The 25,685-nt window shown below is 38.5% G+C and overlaps 1 protein-coding gene across 3 annotated transcripts in view; it reads right to left on the bottom strand.

The window, feature by feature from the left end:
• The window catches only part of RSPO2 (R-spondin 2), a 166,594-nt gene that overhangs the window by 123,211 nt on the left and 17,698 nt on the right, over nucleotides 1-25,685 (bottom strand). The window contains exon 2 of one of the 3 annotated variants that reach the window (XM_036830625.1): nucleotides 9,222-9,238. The exons of the other annotated variants lie outside the window; for them this stretch is intronic. Within the exon in view, the coding sequence (XP_036686520.1) occupies nucleotides 9,222-9,238 (17 nt within the window). The remainder of the gene's footprint in view (nucleotides 1-9,221; nucleotides 9,239-25,685) is intronic. 3 annotated transcript variants of the gene reach the window in all.

The raw sequence follows: 25,685 nt of genomic DNA, 5'->3' as shown, positions 1-25,685 counted from the left end.
ACAGCAATTGTGAAGTGTGCTAAGATATTAGCACTTAAAGAATCTGGGTAAAAGGTATATAAGATTTCTTTGTACAATTTTTTAAACTTTTCTATAAGTCTGAAATTATTTCAAAATAAGTTAAACAATATAAGATTTCAAGTTTAGGCAGAAGAAGCAATAATCAATCCATTTCAAAATAATTAAAATAATAGCTACCTATAAAAATATGATAGCAATTAATACAAAGAAGTTTTATGAAAATACCTCTGGTTTTTCCAAGGAACCGGATCTCTATTTCACTTTTATATTTCTTGGAGTTTTTGAGTAAATCATGAAAACCACCTCTGATATTTATTAGATAATAAGGCTTATTACTTAAAAAGACTAGCATATCCAAATACTGCATTTTCCTCTTAGATTTTTCAGTAGAGGAAGTTATCCAACTGATTAATTAACAAATAGTTACTGAATGAAAGACACTGTCTAGATGCTTAAACAGATAACATCTACATCTGGTTCATCCATTTCAATGCCAACAACAAACCACTATACAAGCTTTACCCCATGGGCTTTGCCAAATGAATTACCAATCTGGTAATCTGGTCAATCCGGTAGGACTACCACATGCAGGCAGAACATTCAATACAGTCATGATAATAAAACAATTCTTGAATAATAATTTCAAGGAACTTACTAGAAATGCATCCTTCTATGCATTTTTATCCAGGAAAATACAAGAGTAGAGAGCTTACATTAAAAAAAAAAAAAAAAAATCCATGAGTTAATTTGTATCAATTCATTCCTAATCACCACTATGCATTAGATTTTTTTAAATTGACTTAAAACATTGTGTAAGTATAAGGTGTATAATGCATTGATCTGATACATTTATATACTGCAATATGCTTACCACCATTTTAGCTAACACCTCCATCACATCACATAAACCACTATCCACTAGAATGGACAGATCAGGATGGATGTAGTTCGGGGGAGTGGTTTCCCAGTAGCTCTTTTCAGAGCCTAATAGGAACAATAAAAAGGGATCATATTTCTTTTAGGATTTCATCTTTCTCAAAAACAGAACCCTCTTTGATGTTTCAGTTTACTCCCTAATATAGTCTCATCTGGTTTTATATTCAACAGTCTGCAAGCTCCTTTCTGTATATTTGCATACTCTAAGATTCAACGCAACCCTCATACCCTTCAAAAATTCTTCAGTGGTTCCCAACATCTACTGATAGTCTTTGGCCTCTCACCTCTTATTTCCAGCCTAGTGGGTCCCCTGAGGAAGTAACTGTATGTACCAAAAGTTCAATGACCTGCCGAACATGTAGCCATTCTATATATTGTACCATCCAACAAATTTAAGTTTCAAGTTCCTAGCTTGACACTCAAGAGACCCCTCCAGTTTGTCCAGGACTGAGGCGTTTCCTGGGATTCTAGACTTTCAGGGCTGAGAACCAGTGTCTCAGGCAAACTGAGACATTTGGTCATGCTAGTTCTGGAACCCAACAACTGACCTCTTGACCTCCCAAATGCACCTTTGCTTCTGATATTCACTTTCTCTGGCTCATCCTACCCCCATCATCTCTACATATCTAAGTGAAAATTATTCAAAAACTTGTCCAAATGTCACCTTCTCAGTCAAACGTTTGCTTTTCTCCAATCCTGGAGGTAATTTCTCTTCACTGTAAATTCCAAAGCAAATCAATTGTTTTCTCCCTTGTGGCACTTGTACTATGCTGGGGAGGAAGAGGTTGGTCACTTACTCCTCACTTCTGGTGTTTCCTTCTCCACAGGGTGGGGTGGGGGATATCTATATATATAGGCTGTGCACGTTCTCCTCCTTTTCACTAATTCTTCCCCAAGAAAGAGGGAGGAAGTTCTCTGTATGGAGATTTGGGACAAGGAACTATGCGTTGCAGACCAGCACCGTTCTCCATCTTTTCCTGTTTGGGATTTTCTTGCATTGCCGAAGTGTTATAGAAGCAGGCCTCCATGCTATGCCTGGCTGGATGGGCTTGTCTGAATCCAGGGTATGGGATTAGGAAGTTCATTTTTGCTATACATCAAAGCCACGTTCTCGAGCATCAGCTTTACCAGTAACAAAAATGATATTTAATTTGTCATCTGAAAACCCTGATCTCGTTATCATTCACAACTTGGGCAGATAAAAGGAATGCTGTTTATCAACTACAACCCCCTCTGAACTGTAGGTTCCTATAACTGGGCCTATAACATCTCCACAGCATACTGTGCAGTGCCTTGCATGTAGTAGGCACTCCTAACCAAGTGAGTAGATACTAATCTCTCACTATTGATTTTTTTTTTTTCAGTATGGCAAAGTGAAGTCAGTTTATGCTAAGTGAAATAAGTCAGAGAAAGACAAATACTATATATCACTTATTTGTGGGATCTAAAAAATACAACAAACTAGTGAATATAACAAAAAAGAAGCAAACTCACAGATACAGAGAACAAACTAGCATTTACCAGTGAGGAGAGGGAAGGGGGGAGGGGCACTATAGGGCTAAGTGATTAAGAGGCACAAACTATTAGGTATAAGATAAGCTGTAAGGATATATTGTACAACACAGGGAATACAGCCAATATTTAAAATAACTAAATGGAGTATGACTTTTAAAAATTATAAAGCACTATATTATATACCTGTAACTTATATAGTATTGTACAGCAACCTTACTTCAGTTTAAAAAAAAAAAAATCCTAGCGTTGATATTTACTAGCAAGGTGGTCTCGGGTAAATCTCTTAACATCAGAGTTCCATTTTTTCCCCAATTAAGGAGTTGCTACAGAGACTTATAACCCACAAGGCCTAAAATATTTACTCTTTGGCCCTTTACAGATAAAGTTTGCCAACCCCTCTTCCAAGGATTGTTGTAAGGATTACAGATCAGACGCTATTTGTTGCTAGTGCCTAGCATATTTTTGGCTGTTATCAATTTAAATACCACAGTAATATTTAAAGTAATATTTTTTAAAAGAAAATTCCTGTGAACATACAAAATTAACAGCTCATATACCCTATACTCAAATATTCCACGCCTAAAAGAGGGGAAAACAGACCATAAGAGTCATCATTTTTAATTTGCTACAAATTTAGAGGCTCAGGAAGCATTACCAACCACAAAACTCTCACACTGCAAAGCATCTACAAGACATTTAATCAGTGTTCCCAAGAACAATGATGACTCAAGAGAAATAAAAGATACACTAAACATTTTTTCCACTAAAAGGGAGTCTTGAAATAGAACTTGAGCAACAAGAATAAGTATATTTACATATTTAATATTCTTTAATGGATGAGAAGCAGAGGGTACTGATGAGAGTTATTCCAGCTTGAAATAAGTTGTGAAAACTATTAAGTCTGACCAAGACACTGCAATAATTCTTCTCCCAATTAACTTTGACTTCTTTAACTTTGTGTTAAGTGCCAGGGATCCAAAATAAATACAGTCCTGGTCCTTGTAGAATTCAAAGTCCAATGAAGAACACAAACATGCATTTAACAAGGTTATCTAAATTCTTCTAGCTGAAGTTCAAACACTTAGCAGAAATGACCCTTCTACCCTTCTCTCAGCTCCATATCAGTTTTGTTTGGTACCAGGGATGGAGGGAAGAATTTTGCAAGGGACGGTGCTAGGACAGATAAAAAGACAAGACAGCTAAGCTTGTGATGCTGGCAAGCCCTTTGGACTGGATTTTAGTTCCAGAAGTTAGAAGAGTGAGAAATCCTAGCCAAGGGCTTCCCTGGTGGCGCAGTGGTTAAGAATCCGCCTGACAATGCAGGGGACCTGGGTTCAAGCCCTGGTCCGGGAAGATCCCACATGCCGCAGAGCAACTGAGCCCACGCGCCACAACTATTGAGCCTGCGCTCTAGAGCCCGCGAGCCATGACTACTGAAGCCCGTACACCTAGAGCCCGTGCTCCGCAACAAGAGAAGCCACCGCAAGGAGAAGCCTGCACACCGCAACAAAGAGTAGCCCCCGCTCGCCGCAACTAGAGAAAGCCCGTGCGCAGCAACGAAGACCCAAAGCAGCCAAAAATAAATAAATAAATTTATTTAAAAAAAAAGAAAGAAAGAAATCCTAGCCAGATCAGATGAGCTGGCTGAGAAGACTGGAGAGATCCACGCAGTATTCATTTATACAACCAAAGTTCAGCTTAGGGTTTGGGAGGGCGCTGGTGTCTCTGCGTCTGCACGGAAGCTAGCATGGCTCCTGGACCCTACAGGTTGGCAAATTGAGATGTTTCAGAAGCGAGAGTCTTTGGTCCTGCCGGGCGCCTGCACTGTCCTGAGCAGCGGCTATGGAGACGCTCCTCCAAATAACTTCATGAACCACAGACATTGATTAGTCCTGTCTAAGCAAAGGAGGAAAACCATGATGGAGGATGCTATATGGTGACTGCCAGGGATGCCCAGAAATAACTGGACAAATTGACTGGGAGTGTAGCCCACAATCCTTTAGTCGTTCCTCTGCTGGCTTGAATATGCCCTACTCATTTAGTTTTATTTTCATGTGTATCTTAATACATCGTGGTAAGTGCTATGATAGAGGTCTGTACAAGTTCCTATGGGAATCCGGATGAGAGGCTACGAATTCAACCAGTTGAGGCAAGTCAAAAAGAACTCTGAGGAAGATCAGTTATGTTTTTAAGAATGTAACAAGGAGAACCATTCCTTGCTATGAAATGGTTCTCTTTTCACATTTCTGTCAATGTTTTCTTCCTTCTAAAGACACAGTATAACAATGGGATACTTTTCATCAAGTGTATCTTCCACTGAAATCCTTGCATGGGGTACCTGAAGAATTGGCAAGCACTTTGCCACTGATGATTATACACCTGTGTTAATATCTTTTGAGGATCGAGATGACTCTTTATGCTACTAGAGAGAGAATTAGTGTTTCCCATTTATTGAGTTCTTTCAGACACGACCAATTCCATTGTTAAATTATTCTTGTATCTCACAGGACGTACATCTAAGTTACATTTCCAAACTGGAACAAGCATAACTTAAACCAGTCTCTTTAGAAGTCATGGTGTTATAGGCTTGAACCTACCACCAGATTAATCTTTCTTCAAATAATGGCTATAAAGAGGGTACTTAAAATATCCCAAAGATCTTGCATCACTAATGGATCACTGTTACATGGTGCAGAAAACTTGACTCAGGAAGCGGTAAGCGTAAACAGGTGGAGTCCATTATAAGCTTTCCTTTCTTGTGCTGTAACTAAACGGCCTTATTATGCTACCAACTTGAAAAAATAAATTGTAATGTTTATTACTGATTATTAAAAACACCACGCACTTTGAAAAATAGAGAGTAGCTGTCAATCCATTTTAAAAGAGACCAAATCTTTTATGTTCGCAAACGCCCTTTCAGAACAAGAGGAATACAGGTATTAAGCGTCACCTGGGTGAGAATAAGAAATGACATACAATATTATGACATAGTATGAGTGTGTTTCATGTTTGGTAATTGCAATCATTGTTGCTTTTGTTGTGGTCATCCATGTACAATGCTTGGTGTCAGTCTATTTATCTCTTGTAAAAATAAAATACAGTGTGTGTGTGTGAAAAAAAAAAAAAGAAATAAAAATCAGAGAATAAAAGACCATAATTTTATATATTAAAAATTCAAGATCAACCATGAGTGAAAATGTAAAAATATTTACTGACACTGGGATTACTAAAGATGAAACCTTTGGTTAGCAGACTTTGTTTCCACATTTTTCCACTCTCTCTGTGAATGGAAGAGGGGAAAAAAGTAACCTTGAATCAAGAGACCCATCAAGCTGCAAAAGTTATTTGCTGTCTTTTGTAGACAGTAACCAGCTTCTCCACTTTCTGGCACTAATAGAAGAGAAGAAAGGTGATCGAATAAAATAGAATTGGTGCCCCACACATCACTCATAACCCAGTTGGCCCAGAAGCTACGATGGTGGCTTAGATTGGCGGAGGCCAGAGGGCGGGAGGGGACGGAGGAGAGGTTGTCACCCTGTGCACCCACACACAGCTTGTATGGGAGGTAGCCCCAGCCCAGGAACTGTGACGAGACCACAGGCAGATAGTACAAATATAAGTTCTGGCCGCACTCCCGCCTTTTCACAACTTCAGTAAAACACTTTGTACACTCTTGTCCTAACTCTAAAATTAAGATTTTTTTTTTAAAGGAAAACAAAAACAGGAAAGAAAAGTAGAGAGGAAGTTACAGAAAAAAAACCAACATCTACTGGTTTTACAACATCTAGGCCTAACTATAATCATAAATATTTAATAATTACATAGTTCACATGTGGTCTATCCCTCTGAGTACCTACTCGTTCATCTTCATTCCTGATAAAAATTTAAGATTGTCCTCAAGGAGTTCATAATTTATCACTAACACTTGAATTCAGTTTCTATTACATGAGGGTTGATCAGTAGTTCCCATTTCTATACTGTGTCCTGGCCACATTTCCTAGAGATACAGGTCACATTTCCTCTTGGCTGCCTATGCTTTCAAAGTGAAGGTATTGAAATTAAAAAAAAAAAAAAAAAAACCTCCCTCTATCAATTTTCATGTTTCTTTTCAGAAACATAGTAAATATCTTTTATTGTGTACTGTAGCACAAATTCTTGGTCACCCCATTCTTTCATTCCTCAGATCCAATAAGTCACCAGTTGAAAGGATACTTCCTAAACCTTTCTAGCATCTCTTCTTGTCATCCAATGCTAGGACCCTCGTCCAGTTCTAATTAACTAGTGCTAAGATTACAGCAAGAATGTCTAGGTAGCCTCCCCGATGCCAGCTTCCTTCCCCTCAAAAACACTAGTCTTCCCCAAGCCCCACTTCCATCCCCCTCAGAAGACACTCATGCCTGGAAGGCAGGTGCCATGTCTTACCAACTCAGTGTCCCTTCACATGTTTGCAATAAAAACTTTCAAGTACTTCACGGACTGAGGTACCACATGAACATCAATTTATGTTCAAAATTAGACCTCTTTGGACTCTCTGATTATCTTCTTTAAGTATAGTCTTACGAATCTTTGTAATTGCAAGGGAACAGAAAGCTTACTTCTTATTAAGATGCAGCTCTCGCTAGAGTACCTGTACTACCATTCACCTGTATACTGTGCTTCTCAGACGCTTGTTAATCTTTAAACAACAACAACAACAAGATGAAGAAAAGGAGGCTGGATGCGCTTGGTGCTGGTGCTGGTGCTGGTGCTGGTGTGCGGAAAGAAAGGCATGGGGAGCAGAAAAACGTAGCACTAACTTGAACATTCTTTATGCAATTCCATCATAATTGGAGAGCTAAAAATGACAACCCACTGGCAACACCCTTCGCTGAGTCACAGTATTCTTTGTGTGCATTTTTCTAAGAGCAATCAAAATGGTAATTGCAGGACTAACTTTAGAACATGAAATCACTGTATCTGCACCAACATGGAATGCAAAGTGAAAAGTAATCTCTCATTAAACCAGAAACTGTGGTTTACAGTGTTTAAAAATTGCCTTGAGTCACTCATTCTCAGGGGATAGATCACAGTGCTCCTTAAGGACAGAAAATTCACTCCTGCCACAAAATACTTAAGAAATCCCATGAGGTTCTGGGGTTTTCCCCCACTTATTCTAATTACATCAGGAATAAAACGTTCTTTACGCCTGTCTTAAGTACCACCCTTAAAAATGTCCTTTTCCCAAACTAGGTTCCCAATTCAAATAAACAAACTATAAAAAGCCATTTTTGAGACAATCTGAGAAATTTGGTTGTGGTAGGTACTAAATGATGCCGAAGAATTATTGTTAATTTTGCTAACTCTGGAAATGGTATTGTGGTTATAAAATAACCTCATTTTATAGATAAATGATGAAGTATGTTAAGGTAAAATACATGATATCTGAGATTTGATTTAAAATACTTTATCAGGTACAAAATAAAAAGGACAGATGAAGCATATATAGAATATACATATATTCTTAATAAATGTTGAATCTGAGTGATGAATATAGGGGGGTATCCCCTATTTGTGGTTTGACAGAAAAAATTCATAATAAAAAAATTTTAATGTTTATTTTTCTGCTTTATGTAGGACTCAGAATAATGATTGCAATGGCCCAGCGGAGAGGGTGCTGGGCCACAGTAGCATCAAAGCAGAGGAAGATTTGCTGTGAGCAGGCTATGGCCAAAGCCACGTGAAGGTTAGTGTGGGAAATGTCCTAAACAGAAAGTCTAGAAAAGATGTGCACGTGTACACAGAACATGTAATCTTGCGATAACCTCACATGACCAAGCAGACTCCTACACAGAAGCTAAGTGTTATTTTCTTCATGTTTTGAATGAAATTAGCAACTTTTCCCCCAAGCACTGTTTTGCTTTTCCCCCAACTATAACATGCATGTGTTTTATGTTAAATAATTGAAACCTATTGAAAACTCCCTCCAGGTAAACGCACCTTCCAAGTTTTGACCATTGCTCAGTAGGAAGACAAAAAAAAAAAGGGGCGGGGACAAGATTAGATCCTTTTCCAAGAAAATAATATGATGGACACAAAAGACCAAATGATTACCTGAGTATCTGGCAGTAGCAAGAGAACTTTAGAAATCTAACTATCTTTTCTGAATTATATTGTTATCTTCAAATTACTGCCTCTTGTAGCTGCTTCTTGGGACAAGTAAGGTACCAGATAAATCAGAGATTTCATGATACTTCCTGGTGAGTTCCAAATCTGTCTTCTTACTGGGTTTCATCTCACTTCTGAGTATAAATGAGTGTCACAGACACAATGAGTAGTTGCCATGTCAACAGCACAAGCTTACAGTGAGCACTGGTTTCTCCTGTAGTGCTTAAACATCTGTGATTCCTGGATGCAGAGTCCGAGCTTTTCCCCGGAGAGTCTGTTTCAGTTTATCTGGAGGGGGGCCCAGGCTCCCACATCATTAAATGTTCCCCAGATTATTCTCACCATTATCAGGTTTAGGAAGCACAGACTATGTCTATCCATGGACTGCCTGATATGGAAAACTTTTTCTTGATTTTGTTAAATATATTACAAAGATAGAGATACAAGGGCATCCTGTGAATCTGTGCATACTGTCCTCCAAGTATTAAAAAGCAACTTTTTAAAAAGTTTGCATTAAAATCAAAGATATTTTATTTAACAACAACAACAACAAACAAACAAAATATTTGGTACAATTAGCATTCCCTTCATATCAGGTAAACCACCACTGGGACTTTGCTGTCTCCACAGATCTTGGTAAAGCAAACAAAACAAAAAAATCCCACCTCACATTACTAAAATGTGCTAAAATCTATAGCAAAAGATTTGCTCTGTCCCCTCTGTAAAAGTCTGACCACTTTCAAGACTCAGCTCCTCTGACATCCTCCTCTGTCAAGAGGAGGCATAGAAACCTATGGCACATTGTATATACCTGTGTCCATAGCACTTTAACATTGAGCTGTAGTTATTTAAGTCATAAATCTGAGCATCCTCAAAACAAAAGCCATGTGTTATTCATCTTCATACTACCAGCACCTTGGAAGTACTGGATCAATGCTTTGCTCAGTGTCTACTAGGTATCACATAAATAATCATCCATGTTCTAGAATGGCTTAAGTAATTAAGTCAGTTGCTCAGTCCCTTGGTGTATATGACAACCAAACAAATACGAGGCTAGATTGCTTAATTTTCCCTGACATTTCCATTCATTCTATCTTTCACTATGCTCCATGTCTTAAAAGTTTCTAGACCTTAAGGGTACTTATCCTCATGTGTTAAAATCATAGCATTTTAATAATCTGGCAAATAAATTAGAAACAAATTCTAATACATCTTTTTCTTGCAGCAATTCCCTCATTGCTTAATAGTAATATTAATTGACAGCATTTGGGAATACTCTATTTGCCATATTGTTTAATATGCTTTACATGCATTAACTCATTTAATATTTATAAAAACTTTATGAATATGTTATTATTCTAATTATACAGAGAGTGAAAGTAAAGCACTGAAGAGGCTATCTTGCCTAAGGTCATTCAGCCATGAAGTGACAAAGCCAGGATTCAAACCCAGGGAGCCTGGCTTTAGTTCTTCAAGTGTGTTTTCCTGTGTATTTAAAAACAAATGAATAAAATAAGTGTTTGAAAGATTGTTTATCATAAGCTTCCTTTCCGAAGGAAAAAAAATAGTTGGTAGTGAAGAGGTCTGAGCTCATCCATGCAGTCTCCACACTGGCCAGCCCAGCTCCTCTCACCTCCCATCAACCTTAAGAGAGTCCCAGTGACTACCAAGCTGCCAAGCACATTTACCCTTTCTCACTGTTGGCCAAATAACAATAGTGTAAACAAGGGATTAATCAAGAAAATAATACTGAGCACCTGTTGCTAGAAGGCTCTGAGGAATTGGAGAAAAGAAGACATAATTGAAGTCCTTGGAAACCATCCAATCAAAAGGGCTGCATGAATAGGCATTAGATCACCTACCCTACTAACAGGCAGTAAGTGCTATAAACATATGTATTGAAATTTCCTGCTTTAATCCACAAACTTCTCAACTGGGATGATCACTGAATCCATCTTAACTGGGTCTGATGGGCTGGACTTCAAACAGAAGGGAGGTAAGGGGAAATAAAGGCATTTTAGACGGAAAAAAGAAAAAAACCCATGTGAGAAAATGCATGGGAACAATCAGTCCTGCAGTTCAGCTGAAGCACAGAGTAAATGCCTAATGGTCTCAGAAGACAGCTGAAAAGGTAGGTTGGGTCCAGACCAAACAGAACATGGAATATCACACTAAGCAAGAAAATTAGCCTCCAGACACTGACAAGTTCCTAAAAATCTGAGCAGGAAAATGACATGATCAAAGAGTAGTAATAGAAATACTAATCCAGCCTGATGAGTAAAACTTAGAGGGAGAGGGGTGATTAACAAAGAGAAAAATCAGTTAAGAGACTTTTGCAATAATCATGACTAAAATATTGATTTGGGACAGAGCACTGGGAAGCCAAAATTTGGACTTGATTCATTATGAACCAAAACTAACAAGTCTTGATAATAGATGAGTGTGGAGATCTGAAGGAGAGAGAATATTTGAAGATGTAGTCAAAATTTTCAACTTGGGGAAGAGAATTGAGGTATCACTAAAAACAACAGCAAAGTCGGTGATGAGCAAGGTGAGTGAAGTTGTGGGTTTCATTGGTTTAGTTTTGGCTGGGGGAGGAGGTACAGAGAATTCACTTTTAGGACAAGTTGGCCATGAAAATGGAGCTCTCCGGCATGCAAATGAAAGCACAGGGCTGGTCTACAGAGAGATTTTAAAGCTATCAAGCAGTTTAGGAGGAGAGCTCCAAAGCATGAACTAAAATCAGGTTTTGTTTCCTTGCAATATTTTAGATAAACCCTGAATGTGTGGCAGGGAAGAAAAATCCTATGGGGATTGCAAATGATTTTTTTCCCTAAGAAGTTGAACAATGAAAGAAATGGCAAAAGCAGAAAGGGTACATTCTAAGGATTGTAGAATCAAGGGATATTTTTATTTTACATGTAATATGGAAGATACCTAAAAACTTTTGACAGTAAGAGGAGACAGTGTCAAGGAATGTGAGATAAAAGATACAAATGAAACAGATCCTATATGAGAAAAGCTCAGAAAAGGGAATATAGGAGCAAAAGTACAAGTAGAAGTGACAGGCCCCACTTCAGCTGAAATAGGAAAAAATAAATGTAAAAGGATAGGTGAGGTTTTTAAAAGAAGTTTTTAAGAGGAGTAGAGTATGCAGGGTATGCAACAGGGGGGTACAATATGATGAGAGTGAGAAAAAAGATTAGTGAATTCTCAGAGGATAGCTTTGATGTTTCTCAGCAAATTAAGTGGCAAGGTTGTTATCTGAGTGATAAGGGACTTCATGGAATAAAGATCAAGATTGTAGAAAAACATTTGGAAAAGTCACTGTCAAAGAGAATGCAATAAAGTGCCCTAGAGAAATGATGAAAAGGATTTCCATAGAGCAGTAAATCCCACTTGTGGGCAAAATGCATACCAAATTCCCCTTAGCAGCATGAGATTCACATCACAAAAGGTCAAAGGGGAAAGCTTAGGATAATAAAGACAGCAGTCTGGAGATGATTGTTAGGGACTGAATGTTTGTGTCCCCCAGAATTCATATGTTGAAACTCTAATCCTGATGGGATAGTATTTGAAGGTGGAGCTTTGGGGAGGCTATTAGTTTATAAGGGTGAAGCCCTCAAGAATAGGATTTGTGCCTTTGTAAGTGTCAGAGACTTAGCTAGCCCTCTCTCCTTCATGTGAGGATACAAAAAGAAAATGGCTGTCTGCAACGTGGAAGAAGATCCTCACCAAACCTGACCATGCTGGCACCCTGACCTCAGACTTCCAGCCTGCAGAACTATGAGAAATAAATTACTGTTGTTTATAAGCCAGCCTATCTATGATATTCTATTATAGCAATCCAAAGGGACTAAGACAATGACCATAGTAAGTTCAGTCAGAATTCTGAGTTTACCAATATGTTGAGAGTCGCCCACAAAAAATGAAACTTAGGGACCTGCGGCTACCAAAGAACAAGTTTAATTAATTGATGGTAAGGAAAGGTTAAACCATATAAATTGTATGCAAGATACAAACTTGAGAGCTAGGAATTAGAAGGGTTTTGAGATGCAGTCACTTCAACAGGTAATTGAGGAGAAAATGAGATCAAGGACACACTCTCATGGGTCACCATACTGGTGCTGAATTTAAAGGAACCCTCTATGACCCAAGTTTGAAGAAGCTAATAGAAGATAGTGAAGGAAGATCCTGAATGTCTACAGATTGGTGATAATGAGGGGAAAGCAGTAGAAATGGACATAGCAGACTACAAAGGAGGAGACTGCTAAATAACTGTGGTCAGAAACAACGGCAAAGATGAAGCACAGGGAAATGAGAAGCAGACCTGCCTTTTCCAGGGAAATCAGGAAAAGCGGGGGTGGGTCTTCCACGAGAGAAAGACTCCAGAAAAGAGGCAGTATGGCTCGCAACACAGATTTCCTTACAGCTCAGTACTGCTGCTCATTAAATGTTAAGTTCTTGAAGGAGTCCTTGTAAAGAAATAGAAGCAACTTTGTCCTTAACACAGCTTTCTCCTGACACCTAGGGAACCAAAGTGACAAAGTGGGGAGCATGGGAAAGTGAAGGATCTGAGTTCTTAAAGGTGATTACTAGACTAGCGGTGGGTGCAGGATAAGCTTTGCGTCTAGGACAACAAGGATGGTTAACAGATGAAGGAAGCATGAAACTGGCGGACTGGGAGGCAGCACGAAACTGGGAAATCGGGGTGGGGGATCAAACGCTTTGTTGGGAGTCAGGCCCAGCTTTCGATCCTGGTTCCATCACATGTGAACTTTAAGAGCTTCTCGTCTACGCCTCTTTGCTCCCTTAAACTCCTAGTCTGCGAGTTTCCAAAATCCGTTCCAACTGCATGTGGCTGATGCAAGGAGTGAATGAAACAACGAATGCTTGTGAAGCACGCGACCGAGGCGTACTGCGGGCACAGCAACAAAAATGAACGGTACCTATCGCCACCAGAGGGAGGAGGCGTCGAACAGTCTCAGACAGAGGCTGAGAAAAGTGAAAACGGCCTCCAGCCGACTGTGGATGAAGGACAGAGGAAGATAAGAGCGAATGCATGACCGCAAGTGCCTCGATAAGTGGGGCTTTTAAACCTCAGGGGTGAGGGCACTCCATTTGTAGTGGGGAGTTTGCTTTGACGAAAATGCTTGCTCTGTAATGTTACCTGTAATGTTAATGCTTCGTCACTTGAGAATTCCGCACTGTAAAATCCTTCTTGTCTAAGCCTTAGAGAGAGATCTGGGCAGCGGGTTGAGAGACTGCAGTGGAGGTCTCTTCTCTCTCCAGCAAGGTAAGGATTATGTTTCATCTGCTCTGTTTTTCTAATGGTGCCAAATAAGTAATATTTTATTCCTATTAAGGAATGAAAGAAAGGATTTCTAAAGTTGTGTCTACAACATATTATACTACTCTTTTTGCTAAATAGGAGAATAGTTATTTTTATTTGGTTATACATTTTACCAAGATACTTTGGGGGGAAAAAAAAAAAGTACCATCTTGGAAAAAAAACAAAAGATAGTCTTAGCACCTCTCACCCTGAAGCATGCCAACATTCTCTCATTCCACGTTTAATTTGAAAGAAAGTTAAAGAGATACCCATGACATCTTGGCTGAACTTTATAACTGTGATAACCAGTCAAGAAGCAAAGGCATCTGAAAGCTCTGCGGCCCAGCCAGGGCCGTCCCAACAGGGACAAGGAAAGGAAGGGAGTCCCTGAGAGGCAAGGATGCTTCAGAGAAAAGTGAAATGAAAGAGCCACTTGTACAAAACATTGTTTTGATAACCAGGAACTTTCAGGGACGTTACGTGGATAGAACTGCATTTGAATTGTTATCAACAGCAACTTCAGAGGGGAAAAAATGTTCAGTTTTCCACTAAAATTTTTAATACAGAAGCAATGTTTTTACTGTCTGACAAATAATCATTTCTAGCACAATGCCTGACACCCAGCAGGAACTCAAAAGACCTTTGCTTAATGAATCCATGTCCCGTGAAAAGCTGATATGTCCCAATGATTATGCCACAATTCTAAAGTGGGTTTACAAACTGTCACAAAATGTCACTGATTCTGCGGTCCAGGAAGAAAACTATGAATATTTAGGAAGTGGTCAAGAAAGGAAAAACTCTGATTTTAGAGGTCAAGAAGTAACACTAGTACCTATATTTCTAATTCCTCAAAAAGCTATTAAAAGGTTAATTTTAAACACAGAAGTTTCTCTTGACTACAAAGCCCATGTATTAGACACCTGGATTCAAAATCCAAACACTCTCAAGAACATTAATTCCTTTCTCCCTTTATTATATAACATGATACATTCGAGATTATAAAGAAGTATGTTTCATTTACTATTCACAAAAGTACCAAAACTCGTAAGTATTAAAACTTTTTTGGTGGGGAGGGGGCACTGGGTAGGGGGAAGAAATGTCTGTTCCACATGCAGCTGCAGCATAAGCTTAAGTGAATCATATTCACCTCTTCTAGACATTAGAAGATAGCCATCTTGTCTGTGTATGTTACACGGATATATACATCTTAAACAGTAAAAGACTTTTCCTTACATCTACTTAAGTGAGTTGCGGGGCAAAACATGTGAACAATTTGCTAACTGCTTACTCTACTCAGATTGCCATAGAGTCGGCACTCCAGGATATATAGATATGGTTGGACTTAAACTGTGTAATATAAAACACAGCTATGTTTTTAATCTGTCCTTCCTACCCTGCCATCTTTGGTCACTAAAGTGGAGAATCTCTGTATCTCAGGTTCACATAAGTAAATATTCAATAACACATGAAACACCTCTTATCTTGGAGAGGCAAAAAGCCAAAGCAGGTAGAGTTAAACGCTAAATAACCCCTTTTTCAAGACAGTGCGAAGGATGGCAGCAGCTGCTTGAAGAAGTCTCCCCTGCACACACGTAACAGAGTATGGAAACCGTTTGTTAATGAGAAGCCGTAATTTAGGCCTAGGGCCTTATGAAAAGAAAACGTTTATACATTCGCAGAACAGCATAATAAGATTTCACAAATGCAAAGATAAAATGTGCTATCATTTATCTTGGACTAAACTACCTGGGGTTTGATTGCCTTGAGAAATGTCCAAATCAAGAACAATTATAGATTTTTCTCACACCACATATACCATGAAACACTGAACAAATACTTCTTTTAGACTATTCAAAAGATTAGAAAGGAAGAAAATTGTCTATTCAGTGGTAGCCACACCAGTAAGATGGGAAAACAGTACGATGTAAAGAAGAAAAATAAAGAGAACGAAGACTAGCAGTGAAAAGGATCACTGGTCATTTTTTTTTTCACCCTTATTTTAGGGAAGGAACAATCTTATATCCAGCCATGTAAACTTTTTCTTGGGTTAAAATTGGCACCTAGAGACAAAAGCATCGTTTGCAAACTACATCTCTTTAACTGCATGGCCTCGCCAGTGGTCTGAAACACTGTGTGCTTCCAGCCCATAATTCAAGTCTGGCCTGGTGTATTGACGCAATTCTGCCAAATTATACATGAAATGGACAAAAATTTTAATATTCATCCCATCAGTTCCCTCTCCCAATACAATTGTTAAGGGAAACCCACATAATAGGCTTTCTAGAAATAAACCATTTGGGTGTGCAGACAAAACACTAAGTTTTCACCAAGTCAGCAGACATAATTGAAAAAATAATCCTAATCATTTAAGGACAACGGTTGATTCCAAGTGTCTGGAGAGAAGAAAAAAAAAAAAGTCAAGAAAGGTAAAAAGAGAAGAGAAAAAAAGGAAAACGGCAAAGATGGAGACTGGAAACTACATGAGTCAGAATCAGAAAGTAAGACCTAGAGTCTGAGCATTTAGCAGGACTCCACAACCAGAAAGCCGTTTCCTTGCCAGCGGTCACCCAGTAGAAGCAGGGTTAGTAACTGGTAACAGTTTTAATCACCTTCATTCTCTTCAGTATCACTTAATATAACCTACGGGCGTTATCTAGGATATGAAATGTTACTAATGAATATGAAATTTAATCATGTACCATAAAACACCATTTGAAGTTTTTGCATATTATAAATATTTAAATTATAGTCTTTAATACTGCGTATGTCAGAGGCCATGCCAAGAATACTAAGGGGAACTTTGGGGAATTTGTGACCTCATGTTTTGTCAGCAGAAGTGCTATATTCCAGTACCAACGAAAAATTTGGACACTTCACCACACGTGCTCTTCAAAACACCTCAGGAAAATTCTTGAAAGGTTGCTGCCTCTCACTCAGTGAATAACTTGGTAAAATTTTAAAAAGTGCATGCAATTGAGGAAGCCTGTGGTCCACTGTGCTTATAATATTCACCCAAAGTAATGGGACAAGGTAAGGGATTGACACCCTAAAGATTTCTTTATTGTGAAAAGAAAATATCTATATACAAGGGAACTGCTTCTATGTATTTGCTAAGTATTTCTGCATAAAATTAATGACAGCCAGAACTTTTTTGTCCTTACTATGTGCTAGGTACTATGTTAAGCACTTTTTAGGTATCTCTATATAGTCCTCACAACTACCCTAAGGAGGCAGGTACTCTTAACGACCATTTAACATATAGGAAAACTGAGGCCCAGAGAGGTGGAACAACTTGAAGAAGACACACAGAGTGTGTCTTCTTAGACCCTAGGGTGCTATCCATTAAGTACCCTGCCTCTCTTTACATGCCACATGTCAAATTATGAGAAAGAAAATTTTAAGAAAGCAAATTCCTGAGGAACTTCAAGAAAGCAAATTCCAGGGCTGCTAGAAAAGGGAGTGGGGCTAACCCGTCAACATCTATTCACATTTACATCCCACATGAGGCTGCATTATAACTCAACAGTTAAAATTAGAAATAACAGTCACAAGAAACAGTGAAATTACAGAAAATCTACTAGAGTCAAGAAAATAGAAGTACATCAGTTTTTCTAAGTTCCAACACTTAAAATAATCATTTTCATTTACTTGAATCTTGGCTTTCCAAAGTGACTTATTCTCCATAGATAAGTATAGCTTAAGCTTTACTGTAGCTTTAAAACCCTAATGTTTAGAAAGAACAGATAAAGCTCCTCCCGTTCCTTTTCTTTTTTTTTTTACCCCAAGCTGGGAATTAGTTTTTTAAAATGTCTATCATGTACATAATTCCATAATCTCAGGAAAAAAAAAAACACTAGACCACTCACTGCTCTACTTTTTGCACTACAGTTAGTCAACATTGGGAAATCTTCAGTACCCTCCAAACCACTTGTGTTTCCAGGATATATTTGTTTTATATCTACTGCATTTTCAAACAATTTCCACAGCCCAGAAAAAGTCCTTCCAATGAAAACAAATTGTCTTTTACTTATATGTATTTAAGTGCTAGAATGTTTGCTTTCATAAGATTTTGGACTTGAGGTATAGATCAGTTAATCAGAATAATGCTTAAATTTAAGAGTTTATACAAGAGTAAAATCCACCCTTTTGGATAACTGGTCACTTCTTTCATAGCACCGAACTAAACAGCTCCAGTTTCCCTACTAAAAATTAGTAACAAAAGTATGTATATATAGACTGATGAAGCAAACATGGCAAAATGGTAACTTTTTATTTTAGTCTGTGGGTATGTAGATGTGTATTTTACTATTCTTATGTTTCTGATTATTTCCAGTTTATCAAAATTAAAAGTAAAAAATATATTTTTAAAGTAACAAAAGTTACAAGGTGGCATTAATAAAATCCCATTTGGAATGAACAAAGCAAAGAAATAAATTGCAAGCATGAATAAGTGAAACAGTGTCCAGGGACAACTGCTGTCACTACCTAGTAAATGTTGAACAGGACCTGAAACCTGGCTGGGCTGGATAATTGGTTCCCATCTCATCACCCTCTGAACGGGGAGGGGGGAGAAGCAGCAGCCTAATACACTCTATGAGATCAGGGAGAAAAGTAAGTTATCTGCAACCCCAAGCACAGAAGAATCACCTGGAAAAAAATCTCACGCTCAGCTGCCTTTTCCTGGGTTCCCTTTTACTGACTTGAACCTTCAGATTTCTTCCTAGAAGATTAATTACAGTGATGGCTACAGCAACATACCACAAATGAATCAAAAAGTGAAGAATCCTCTTACACCATAAAATCAAAACCACATGCAAGGATGTGTGCAAGAGCTGAAGAACGCCGCAGGGCTTTCAGCAATAAGCAAGCTTCCCCAGCCCCACTGCACCACCAGGCCTCCAAGAACACATTCGGTGAAGAAAAAGAATGCTCATTGAAATGTTAAGGGAGAGAATCAAAACTGGTAGTTGATTTTTTTTAAGCTCATCTAAATACTAAAATAGAAGCCTATTACTATAAAATAAATCTAGACACGTGTCACTGGCAGTCACCAAGTTGAGAGTGAGCATTGCAGAAGCAGTTTGGGGGCTGGGGGCAAAATAAAGACTTCAAATTTCACCCAGTTAAGATTTGGGTTGAGGGGCTCCATCAGTAGAAAAAAAGGGCTGCAAAGAAATTTAAGTTTTCTTTTGAACTGGCTTCTTTTGCTGGACAGAAAGTATGAGTACTAAGAGATGTCAAATGATTTAAAAGAAATTTTTAAAATATTGATACTACCTATCACCTGAAAACCTCGTCAATACAGATAGCAATGCACGAATGTTTCAAGAATAGTACAGAAGAGTCCTGGTCTTATCAGGGCTGTGATTTTGAAATGACAAGTAGAACAGCTGAACTAAGTAGATTTGAATATTATCCCAGTAAGTGAAGACAGACAGGGAGTTAAGTCTCTAGAGACAAAAGGTAGAGTAACATTCACATACTCAGATTCAGTCTTTGAACATGAGGCCCAGAAAGATTCAAGGACTCCTGACTCATAAGCCAGTGGTTTTCTAGTAAACTATCGCCAAAGAATTCAAATCACATGCACATAAGGAAGCTCTGGAAATCCATTGTTAGCACAGTGCTTATAGATAACAGTACTGCATTGAATACTTAAAATTTACTAAGAGGGTAGATCTTACATTAAGTGTTCTACCACAAAATTAATAATAATAATAATAATAAAGAGATGGGAGGAAACTTTGGGAGGTGACATATATCTCTATGGCCATGATGGTGGTGATGGTTTCACAGGAGTATACTTATCTCCAAACTCATCTAATTGTATATGTTAAATATGCACAACTTTTTACATGTCAATTATATCTCAACAAAATATGGTTTTTTTTAAAATCACATACACAACCAGGGTTAAGTCAGTCAACTGAAGTTTTTTCTTTAAGTATTTTCCTTAGGCATTTCCATCCTAGTTCTTTGGTAACCTTTATCAAACTAAGCAATGTACATGTTAAAATATTGGTTTTTTTATGTATAACTTTTAAAAAGTAAAAGTTATATGTTAAAATAAAAAGGAAAATTTTAGCTTTTTCAGCTGGTGAAGTATTTCTAATGTGACTCATTTTCATGCTGAAAAAAAAAAAAAAACAACCCTATTTATAAAAACTAGATCAAGCAGGAACGGGATAATATAGAAAGCCAGGAAATAGAACATATGCTGATTTCGGGTTCTAGATTAACATGTTTCTCTGAACTCCTTACTTTTTTTTTTTCCTGTTTTTATTGGGGTATAGTTGTTTTACAATGTTGTATTCGTTTCTACTGTACAGTGAAGTGGAGTAGAGTTCCCTATGCTACACAGCAGTTTCTCATTATTTATCTATCTTATACATATTAGTGTATATATGTTAATCCTAGTCTCCCAATTCATCCCACCCTCCCTTTCCCAGCTTGGTGTCCATATGTTTGTCCTCTACATGTGTGTCTCTATTTCTGCCTTGCAAACCAGTTCATCTGTACCATTTTTCTAGATTCCACAAATATGCGTCAATATACGATATTTGTTTTTCTCTTTCTTACTTACTTCACTCTGTTTGACAGTCTCTAGGTCCATCCACATCTCTACAAATGACCAAATTTCGTCCCTCTTTATGGCTGAGTAATATTCCATTGTATATAGGTACCACATCTTCTTTATCCATCCAGTGTCTGTCGATGGGCATTTAGGTTTCTTCCATGACCTGGCTATTATAAATAGTGCTGCAATGAACACTGGAGAGCATGTGTCTTTTTGAATTATGGTTTTCTCTGGGTATATGCCCAGTAGTGGGATTGCTGGGTCATATGGTAATTCTACTTCCAGTTTTTTAAGGAACTTCCATGCTGTTCTCCATAGTGGCTGTATCAATTTACATTCCCACCAACAATGCAAGAGGGTTCCCTTTTCTCCACACCCTCTCCAGCATTTATTGTTTGTAGATTTTCTGATGATGCCCATTCTAACTGGTGTGAGGTGATACCTCATTGTACTTTTGATTTGCATTTCTCTAATGATTAGTGATGTTGAGCATCCTTTCATGTGTTTGTTGGCAATCTGTATATCTTCTTTGGAGAAATGTCTATTTAGGTCTTCTGCCCATTTTTGGATTGAGTTGTTTGCTTTTTTTGATATTGAGCTGCATGAGCTGCTTGTATATTTTGGAGATTAATACTTTGTCCGTTGATTCGTTTGCAAATATTTTCTCCCATTCTGAGGGTTGTCTTTTCGTCTTGTTTATGGTTTCCTTTGCTGTGCAAAAGCTTTTAAGTTTCATTAGGTCCCATTTGTTTATTTTTGGTATTTCCATTTCTCTAGGAAGTGGGTCAAAAAGGATTTTGCTGTGATTTATGTCGTAGAGTGTTCTTCCTATGTTTTCCTCTAAGAGTTTTATAGTGTCTGGCCTTACATTTAGGTCTTTAATCCATTTTGAGTTTATTTTTGTGTATGGTGTTAGGGAGTGTTCTAATTTCATTCTTTTACATGTAGCTGTCCAGTTTTCCCAGCACCACTTATTGAAGAGACTGTCTTTTCTCCATTGTATATCCTTGCTTCCTTTGTCATAGATTAGTTGACCACAGGTGCATGGGTTTATCTCTGGGCTTTCTATCCTGTTCCATTGACCTATATTTCTGTTTTTGTGCCAGTACCATACTGTCTTGATTACTGTAGCTTTGTACTGTAGTCTGAAGTCAGGGTGTCTGATTCTTCCAGCTCCATTTTTTTTTCCCCCCTCAGGATTGTTTTGGCTATTCGGGGTCTTTTGTGTCTCCATACAAATTTTAGGATTTTTTATTCTAGTTTTGTGAAAAATGCCATTGGTAGTTTGATAGGGATTGCACTGAATCTGTAGATCGCTTTGGGTAGTATAGGCATTTTCACAATATTGATTCTTCCAGTCCAAGAACATGGTATATCTCTCCATCTGTTTGTGTCTTCTTTGATTTCTTTCATCAGTCTTATAGTTTTCTGAGTACAGGTCTTTTACCTCCTTAGGTAGGTTTATTCCTAGGTATTTTATTGAACTACTTACTTTTTCGAAGGTGATCTTTGCACTTTAGCTAGCAACGTTTGGTATCTCTAAGCATGCACATTTTCTGTTCTTCACCAAAAGCAGCTGGTTTAAAAGAAAAAGCTGCTTCCTTTGAGAAATTCAAACTTACCTATGATTTTGAACAAACTTCCAACAGGGATGTATGCCCCTAATATTCATTAGAATTAATTTTTAAAAAGACACCATTTCAGGGAATTTTTCAAAACCATGAATGGAGAATTTGTTAGAGACCTAGGATGGGAGGAAATATGAGCAAAAAGACACACAGAGTAAGCAAGGGGGAAACATAATCAGCAGCAGCGAACAGTCTCTGCACACTTGCTTGGTGCCAGGCTCTGTTCCAAGGGCTTGACATGGACCCTCTGTTTAATTCTTACAATGACATCATTAGCTAATAACACATATATATGGAATCTAAAAAAAAAAAAGGTTCTAAAGAACCAAGGGGCAGGACAGGAATAAGGATGCAGACGTAGAGAATGGACTTGAGGACACAGGGAGGGGGAAGGGTAAGCTGGGATGAAGTCAGAGAGTAGCACTGACATATATACACTACCAAATGTAAAATAGATAGCTAGTGGGAAGCAGCCGCATAGCACCGGGAGATCAGCTCGGTGCTTTGTGACCACCTAGAGGGGTGGGATAGGGAGGGTGGGAGGGAGACACAAGAGGGAGGGGATATGGGGATATATGTATACATATAGCTGACTCACTTTGTTATACAGCAGAAACTAACACACCATTGTAAAGCAATTATACTCCAATAAAGATGTTAAAAAAAATAATTAGCTAGGTAACTACCATTACCTTCTCTTTACAAACAGCAAAACTGAGGCAGAGAGATGCGAAGAAATAACCTGATCAACGTTACAAAGTAATTAAGAAATGGAAGAATTTGGGGTGCAAATATTTGGACCAAATGAAGAATAGAAAAATGAATTTTATTGTTCGAAGGACCCTTGGGACTATTTAGTCTAAATCTTATTTCTAAATAGGCAGGATGTCTGGTCAAAAGGTGAATTTAAGTTCTCTCTCACTTTCTCACACACACACTCTTACACACACACACTCTCACACACACACTCCACACATTCTCTCTCACACACCCACTCATACACACACAGTCTCTCACACACACTCTCACACACACACTCACACACACAAACTCTCACACACACACAAACTCTCTCTCACACACACACACACAGAGTTCGTGGCAGAGCTAGTGAATAGTTACTTGTCAGGGCTAATTCAGGTTGAGCAAAGAGCCCCTCACAGCCATTCCAGCCAGAGTGTGAACCTTACCAGAGACTTTAGAATAAAAGTAAGAATAAAGGCCTCAGATTTTATACATTCTAGTCTTAACTAGGGTACGGAGCCTGTATACCTGAATCTTCTAATAGATCATAAAACCTGACCCACCTGCTGCCATCAATTCATCCTGTTCTCAGGGGCTTGCAGGGTGGGCTTCTTGGTGGAAACGTGTCCACAGCAAGTGGTAGAAAACTCCTTCCCCCACCTCCCACCACCTGCCTGGAAACTTCAGTATTGGCAATCATCACCCTACTCTTACCCATCCTTCTCCATGCCCACAATCTCAAGACTTCGCAGAAAATCAAAACAGTTTCTCTTCTTAAGAGGACTAAAAATCCTTAATCTTGACCAAAAACCCTTCCATCATCAACAGTACAATGCTACACAATGCCCTCTCCTTAGAGCCTATAGACATTTCTAGAAGGAATGCCACCAGATCCTATCCCCAAACTAACGTTTCTATCATTAGGCAAGCAAAATAATCTACTGAACTTTGAACATCAAGGAATTTCATTGTATCAGTAATAAAAGCAGACATTCCTTGTGCGTTGCATTAAATTCTTAAAAGTTCAAACATATATTGGGCATAATCAGTAAGAAATAAAGACAAGAAATTTTCAATATTTTCCAGTTATAGGCCTGTAACTCTAAAAATGATTGGATATAGCCTAATAGGTAAGCTGTTGGTATTAAATTCTATACGTTTCGTGTGAAATCACTGTGCTGTACATTTGATATGTTTCCAAAACACCTGTGACTAAGAAATATAAGGACCACTTTATAAATAGTGTGAATCTTATATTTAAGAGTTAAGTCTCCATTTTCATCTTTATAATGGAAATCTTTTCCTAGAGCATCATCCACTCCTTCCCCTCTGAACCCAGAAGACGTTTCTCATCTGTATCCTCCTTTTAGCATTCTGTCTTGAATTTCCTGTATACTGCTATTAATATTCTGCCTTTATTTGTTCAAAAATTTTTTTCTTTGATACCCACAGTCTAAGCACTGTACTGGGCACTAGAGATACAATGTGAACAAAGTCACCATGCTTTCAGAGCTCATGTTGCAAAAGCTCTGGTGTGGATAAGAGAGCCTGCATCAGTTAAGGAAAGAAATGCTAGTCTTTTTTTGTTTTTCTGGGTTTTTTTTCCGGCTTCATTGAGGTATAATTGACAAATCTGTAATACATTTAAAGTATACAATATGATGATTTGAGATGTGTCTACATTGTGAAAGGATTCCCCCCGTCGAGTTAATTAACACATCCATCACCTCACATTTACTTTTTTTTTTTTTTTTTTTTTGGTGAGAACATTTAAGCTCTAGCAAATCTCAGTGAGAGAGTACAGTGTTATCAACTATAGTCACATTACACGTTAGACCCTCAGACCTTATTCATCTTATAGCTGAAAGTTTGAACCCTTTTACCAATTTCTCCCTATTTCCCCCACCCCTCAGCCACTGGCAACCACTTTTCTACTCTGTTTCTATGAGTTTGACGTGGGTTTTTTTGTTCGTTCGTTTGTTTGTTTGTTTGTTTTTAAGAGTCCACATATAAGTGATCCCATGCAGTATTTGTCTCTGGCTAGCTGGCTTATTTCACTTAGCATAATGCTCTCCAGATTCGTCCACGTTGTTGCAAATGGCAGAGTTTCAGTGGCTTTAACACAAAAGGAGTTTTGTTTCTTGCTGACACAGGGTCAGGTGCAGATGTGCAGTAGGGAGATTTCCACAGAGTCATTCAGGGACCTGAGCTCCATTCACCTGGTGGTCCTGATGTCCCCTGGGGGCTCCGAGAAGGGGGGGGTTAGATCCTCTGCACCAAGTTGGCCAACTCAAGAAGAAAGAGAGACCCTCCACAGGAGGTTTGTGGGGACAGGTCTAGAAGCAGTAAGAACATCCCTTCTATACATTTTCCATGACAAACTCAGGCCCAGGGCCACACCCAACTCCAAGGGAGGCTGGGAAACATAGTCCAGCTACTGACACCGAAGAGGCAAAAGAAATGGGTTTTGATGAATATGCAGTGTTTGCTACCAAAGGAACAAGAAAATTCTACCGTGTTTAAGAAATAAATAGTTGATAATAGAGTAGGGCTGGGGCTAGGGTGAGGTGAGCAAGGCTCCGACAGTGGAAATGCAGGGAGTCGCTCTCTCTCAGGCTTGGGCAAGTACACGCTTTAGATTTGTGCCATAGGTGCCCCTCTTGCCTCACCCTATCCTGGCCCTGATAGTTTAACTGCAGAAAATGGAGAGCTAGAGAAATGCATTGCTTTAGATACAGTTATCTGGAAAGGAGCTCGTCACAAAGAGGATGGGAAAAGAGCTTTCTAG

This window comes from Balaenoptera musculus, chromosome 17 (assembly GCF_009873245.2).
Source record: "Balaenoptera musculus isolate JJ_BM4_2016_0621 chromosome 17, mBalMus1.pri.v3, whole genome shotgun sequence".
Lineage (NCBI taxonomy): Eukaryota > Metazoa > Chordata > Mammalia > Artiodactyla > Balaenopteridae > Balaenoptera > Balaenoptera musculus.
Note: the sequence above shows the minus strand (reverse complement) of the source record. Positions and strands in the feature narration are given on the sequence as shown.